The sequence below is a fragment of the Chironomus tepperi genome, unplaced genomic scaffold (assembly GCF_022539635.2).
Source record: "Chironomus tepperi strain 1889 unplaced genomic scaffold, CSIRO-AGI_Ctep_v1 contig_328, whole genome shotgun sequence".
NCBI lineage: Eukaryota > Metazoa > Arthropoda > Insecta > Diptera > Chironomidae > Chironomus > Chironomus tepperi.
Window position 1 is genome coordinate 17,487 of NW_027226450.1, and position 6,430 is coordinate 23,916.

General features: G+C 34.0%; 1 protein-coding gene across 1 annotated transcript; it reads right to left on the reverse strand.

Annotated features, from left to right (window-relative positions):
- Positions 1–716: 716 nt before the first annotated feature.
- On the reverse strand, positions 717–5,347 carry LOC139093142 (uncharacterized). The gene is made up of 3 exons (XM_070643745.1): positions 4,830–5,347; positions 2,946–3,279; positions 717–1,852 (listed from the first exon to the last, which is right to left on the reverse strand). The coding sequence occupies exons 1-3, from the start codon at positions 4,941–4,943 to the stop codon at positions 768–770; spliced, it is 1,533 nt and encodes a 510-aa protein (XP_070499846.1). The 5' UTR covers positions 4,944–5,347; the 3' UTR covers positions 717–767.
- Between the last annotated feature and the right edge of the window lie 1,083 nt (positions 5,348–6,430).

Here is a 6,430-nt window from a genome sequence, read left to right on the forward strand (position 1 = left end):
TGCTGAGTGAATCGAGCAAAGTGAGCTTGCGTTCCTCTATGCTGATATCTGTTGAGGTGTTAATGAAAGATCCGAGGTACTTGAATTCTTGCACCACTTCGAATCGTTTACCATTGCCATTAAGGTGGCTGTCAACTTTCTGCTTTGTTCTGTATAATGCAGTGACCATTAGCCCGAGCTGACAAAAAGCATGCTCATGAGTATGCTTGCAAAATTGAATTTTATCAACTATGTTGATCATACTCATCTAGAGTACAACAATTGTCTGTAAGCGTAGAAACCCACAATTCTAGGCTATTGATAGAGACTAGACAATTCTAGACTATTGGAACTAGACTTACAACTAGTCAGAGGCGTATTAAGAGAGAAGGGTGCGGAAATGTTATCAAAACTAACACTCAGTACTATGATTCACTAAATAGTAATGTTTGCCAAATTTAGATGCGCATAAATGCATAGATCCAAAGAACTGCAGGCATGCGCATCTAAAACAATAGAAACTGCAGGCCTCCGCAGATTGGCAAACCCTACTAAATAGGCACCCTGAACATAACAATAGTATTTCATCCTGAAACAGTAAACTCAAACTCTAGACCAAGAAGATGAATAATTCCATCAAACCTTCGATCCCCCTTCTCATCACAACTAAAAAAAAGCAAAAAAAAAAATTAATTTATCTGAGTAAAGAAGAATGAAGAAGAATGAAAAAAAAAAAATTCAATTTAATTAAATTAAACTTTATAAATTTCCATTTCATTACATTTGAGCTAATGACTATTAGTTTTCTTTTGAATAGTCGAACTAATTGATGAAATTCCATTAGCAGCAACTCCACTTTCATCACTAAATGTGACCTTCTTTGACTTGTCAAGATAGACGCTACGTTTTGAGTTGCATCGTTCCTTAATACACACAATAATAACGAGTAATGTCAAAAACACAACCAATGCTATAAATAATGTTAAAAAACCATCTAATCCACCGCTTGGTGTCGATAAGGGATCACCAATCACATGAGAATCATCTACAGATGAATTTGTCTGATGATGGTCGCCCGGTATCGATGGATGATGTTCATCAGTATTTGAAAAATCCTTTATAATTCCATTGTTCAAATATTGTTCAAAAATATTCTTCATTTCATCCCTTCTCAAATCAAATTCATTCTCGTGCATGTCATCGAACTCACATGGGTCAGTCTGCAAATCAAATAGACATGGCTGTGTACGACTACATTCAATATTGATGACAATAGATTCATTTATGTCATTCATATTACAATGGATTTTTGCACGATGTCTTATTAACATAATCTTATTTGCTGTTATGTCATCAAACAGTTCATGGACATCTGATTTGATAATTGATTCAACGTATGTATTAAAGTCATAATTTTCATTTATAATACTTTCCATGTTTTGATTATTGATACTGTCATAAATGATTGAATTTGATGTGCCATAACATAACTTCCAGTTGTTATCGATAAAAAAATTATCACCATAAATTGATGTACGTACTTTTTCATTATTGTTGAGTGCCATCCAATGATTTACACCATCAATAAAAATTCGATCTTTAGTACGCCATTCAAGATGTGCAGCATTGACTAGTGTTGGTAGGATATCACTTATATGAAATAATTCATTTGAAACGCTTTGTTTAATGGATAATAAGTCACTGTAGATGAATGCTATACGACGTATATTGCTTTCAATTGGTGACTTTTGCATCTCATATGCATTTTCTGTTGGCAATGCCATGAAGATTATTATTGTGTCTTTAAGTACTTCACGTTCGTGTAATTTCGACACAATTGTGCCGACGATGTCGTCAAGAACTGATATTTTGACTGGAAGTTAAGTAATATTGATAAAATAAATGACAATATTTGTTCAGTTGCATAAGAGTTTGTTCGCAAATGACGTTCAATATGGATAAAATGTGTAGCTTGTGCTGATGAATCAGATAGCTAAATTAGTCACAAATGATAGGCATTTATTAGTGTTTTATCATCATGAGTGTATTTAATTTTGACTCAAAATCGTCTAGTACAAGGTTAGACTAAATGTTTAAAATAGACAAATATACAGTGCCACAGACAATGTCTGGAAATAGATACTATAATGCCTGAATAAAAGTGTTCAGTGTTGCTATAGACCAGTGAAGGACAAGCTGTGTACCGAACATTTTTGGATAAGCCATGATACAGTTCATACCGTGTGTGGTTTAGTCGAGGCTCAGCACCAAGATGTGTCGCGAAAGACTAAATGTTCCCTATCACTACTATAGACACTATTTAAAGTACAGATAGCTAGAACTTCCTAATTCTAGTATTACAAGCAATTAAGCTATTTAATTATCCAGACCTAGGGATAATGAGATCAGGAAAAAGGCCTAGAAACTCACGGAGAAGAGGTAGTATTGCATTTAGTATTGGAAATTGACAGACAGAAGCCAGCGATGGATTTAGTTTTAGAAGATGTCTGTGGATCTCAATTGATCTGTTCGACCAATGAAGTAAGGAAGCAGAGATCATGAGAAAGACTGACCCGAATATCACGAAACAGTTAAATGATCAAAAATCGAGACTCAGGCTAGCAAGACTCTGGCTTGTTGCCAAATTCGGTTTGAATTCGGGCGGTCATCGTCAAACCAGACTGTAGTCGGATTTTGGATCAATTAACCGATTTGTACTATTTGTAAGTGTAAAGTGCTTTGTAGCCCAAACTGAAAGAAGGGTTTAAAGCATAGACTTGCCTTAATACATTCCATATGTTCGTCAATCGTTCTATGCGCGTTAGACATTGAAGTAAAAAAGTCATCTAGACTCAATACACACCTTGCCTAAATCTATCATGTCAGGTCATTTAACTATCTATCAAAAATGCCAATCTTTCAACAATAATATTGAACGTCATAAATGCATAACACTCCATACTCACTATCATATCCAAGATATCCAAAGTCAACAGATAGTAAAAATGGCTCATTGTTATTTGAAATTGAATTGAATATCGTATTGTAGAACAATCCAGCATTTGTATAATTTTTTGATGTTAAAATGTTCACATTATATCCATTACGTTCGAAATATGTTGACAAAAGATTGGAATTGCCGTATGATGAACGTTTGTAACATCCTGAATATAGTGACTCACTTCCTCCATTTGAGTAAAAGTGATTCAATATTATTCCTGCATATGCCAAACGATCAATATTTGGTGTTGAATTTTCATTGTCAACTCGATTCACATGAATACCCAAATCGTTCCAGTTCTGTGAAAGAGACATAAAGAGATGGTTGCCGAGTGATGTGAAGGGCGTAATGAATGAATTTGTTCGACACATTTAGGTGGACTTAAAAGTTTAAATGTGACAGTTGAAACACAAGAATTTAGAAATTGGCAACAATTCTTTTTTGCTGAATTTATATTGAACATGATAAATTGATGCAGTTTTTTGATAAGTTGGTGTGACCCTAACAGGCAAAGAGCATGCTTTTATGGTACAGAGAGACCACTACGGTACCTAAATGTGATCATCTGATTCAAAAATAAAGCTACAAATTTAAATTTGCTATAATCAGTCTTTAAACTTTACAACCGTCACATGGAAGACACATGTGGCAGATCTAAGAGTTATCTCTATGACAATCATAATATTTGTTTAGTGATATTTTAAGACTAAACGTGCAATATTGCCGGCGATAATTCCAGAAATAAAAAGTTAGTGTCTCGAGACCTTGTCGAAACATGATTTTTGAATCTATAACAAGCGATATCGATAAGAGTTGTACATCATGTTATGATTGACAAGTTGCTACCAAAAATAAATATTTTGTTGATCTTGTGATCTTATTCAACAGAAATTGACTACCTCTAATGTCAAAACTGAGAATTTGCACAAGCTTTGTGATTTGGCCAGCAATTGAGTCAGATGGAAAGCATTTTGTAGCAACCTAAGCTCCAAGTCAGAGCATGGTTCCAATAAATATGAAAGTACTGTTCTAATGCTTAGTAATCCAATTATTTAAGTAAATTCAACTGTCACTGTACCTATCATAACCTAGCCAATTACCTTAAAGTGACTGAATAAAGGTAAGACCTTGCAAATTCAAAGACAATGCATTGCATTGTTAAAAAGGCAATTTCATATCAATAAAGGCTATAAAAAGCTGTGTACTTGAAAATGCGTCAAAATATGCCACTAAATGTGCCGATTAGGATTCATGTTCGAGTAGAACAGGCGGTATTTAGTCGAACAAATGCGTAGTTATAAGAGCTGAGGTTTCTTGAAGACTCGGACTCGAAAAACTCTCGAGACTGAGACCAAGGCTGAGACTTTCTGAGAAATCCCGATCTAGGTTAGAACCCTTGTGCATGACCGAAAATCCAACACTAGGCTGACATGACTCTGACCTTAGGACGGATCAAATTTTGCCTGGGTCTAGATTTTCGGTCAATTATTCGATTTATCCCTTCTGGTTATCATGGCCAGTTTCACAAATTTCAAATTTCATGCATTGCCCGATTGAACAAAAAACGTGTCATTATTAGTGGCTAATAATACATTAGCTTGTTATAACGAATTTTTGTCCACTTCGGTTTATTATTACTTGTTGTAATATTCTAGTTATAACTTGTTGATCTAAAATTAGGGTTTCTGAAGCCGTTAACTATCTAATCGCAATTTAATGTCAAGTTGATGACTGGTTCTAACATATTTTTGTTCACTCAAGTTGACATTCAGTCATATAACCCCAGCCTGTTCTACTCGGTGTTAAAAATCATCATTCAAATTAAAATAAATTTTTATGATATTCATACCAAGTTATTGACATGCAATAAGATAACATTTGGGTGCTTTGTATCATTAATAATCGTACTCGATACGACAATATGAATTATTGCAAGTAGAAGAAACGATAGTTTTAGCATCATTTTATGCTCCAATTCCTCGACAATAAATAAAACTTTTCTTTTGTCTTTTTAGAGCTTTTCACTGCACAATAAAATTATTGCGTTGAGGAAGATTGTCTTTCTCCTCCTTTTATTGTCTTTTCACAAATAATACACAAAAATCCATTCACTTTTATGTTGCACAACAACAACAACAACTTCTTTTTTGCCGTGTCTTTACTCGTTCTCGTAGTTTTTCGTTCTGATGAAAAACTTTACTTTTTTTGAGTCACAAAAAAAAAAAATATTTAATGAAAAGTCAGAGTCTATTTACACAAGAAGTCAATTAATATGTCTTATTCACACACGATATAAATGTCTCAATGGCAACGTGATGAGATTGAAGATATATATTGCTTTATCGTTGATGCCTAAAAACAAACTGTTGAAAAAATATATAATAAAGTTGTAAAATTTATTTTTTTGTGACTTGAAATCCAATTGTTTAATTTTTTTTGTGTTGTTCCTCGATATCGTTCTAGAAAGATAAGCGCCGTTGTCTCTGTTGACACATCGCACACAAATGAAATGTGAAATGACAACCCGGGAATGAAATGAATTTTTTCGAACAGAGATTTTTTTTTTTATATTTTTTAAAATTACGGCACATTACATTCGTTTACTTCCAGGTTAGAAATAAAGTTCGAATGGTTAATGCACCCGAGTGGGCAACTTGACAATAACTAGATGACGACCGCATCTACATATATGTATCTTGACCACAACTAGACCGACTAATGACATTTTCTGAAAGTTCCATAAAATAAAGCAATATTCGAGCGTAGGCCTAGCTACTAACTATACATTATGTCAAATTTTCCACTCGGAGAAGTGGTGCATAATCTAAATGTCAAGTCTAGGGTTATGTTTTTGAGATTTTAGGGCTAGATTTTTGGATTTATACCAGGGAGCGAACAAAACAAGTGACATTTCGTCACATGTCACCTGAGTTGTCCGTTTCCCGGTTTTCGGTCAATCAACTCCCCCCTAGACGTTATAAGTGAATTTTCTTATAGCTGACGTGTGCCTTAACACAAAAATGGTTACTCATCACTGAAATAGTGAGTTTATTGCTCTGTTGTCTGTTCTTTGTTGACTATTTTATTTGCTTACTTGTTTAAAGTCTATTAGACTGATTGTCTACTCAGTCACCATGCCTTTTGTCAATCTTAATGTCCATCATGCTCTTTACACAAGGGTATGATGATTAGGGAAATGAGACAACCCCCACCTTCCCTCCATTTTTTGGTCAAAAATCTTCAATTTGCTCGAGAAATAAAAACCAAAAACCCAACCTGAATATTTGGGTTTCATACACAATTAGTCAATATACAGAAAACCACAATACGAAAATGCTATTAAACCATAAAAATACCAAACTCTAGCACGGAAGTTCAAAGTCCATTATCGAAATTAAACTTTTTTCATGCTTTTGTTATTACAATTTAATTAAGTAAAGTAATTTATTC

Excerpts from the sequence above, each read along its gene's own strand:
- LOC139093142 (XM_070643745.1), bottom strand. The coding sequence starts at position 4,943 with ATGATGCTAAAACTATCGTTTCTTCTACTTGCAATAATTCATATTGTC. Across the intron at positions 3,280-4,829 it reads TATTGCATGTCAATAACTTG|AACTGGAACGATTTGGGTAT; the intron begins GTATGAATATCA and ends TCTCTTTCACAG. Across the intron at positions 1,853-2,945 it reads TGGATATCTTGGATATGATA|TCAAAATATCAGTTCTTGAC; the intron begins GTGAGTATGGAG and ends CTTAACTTCCAG.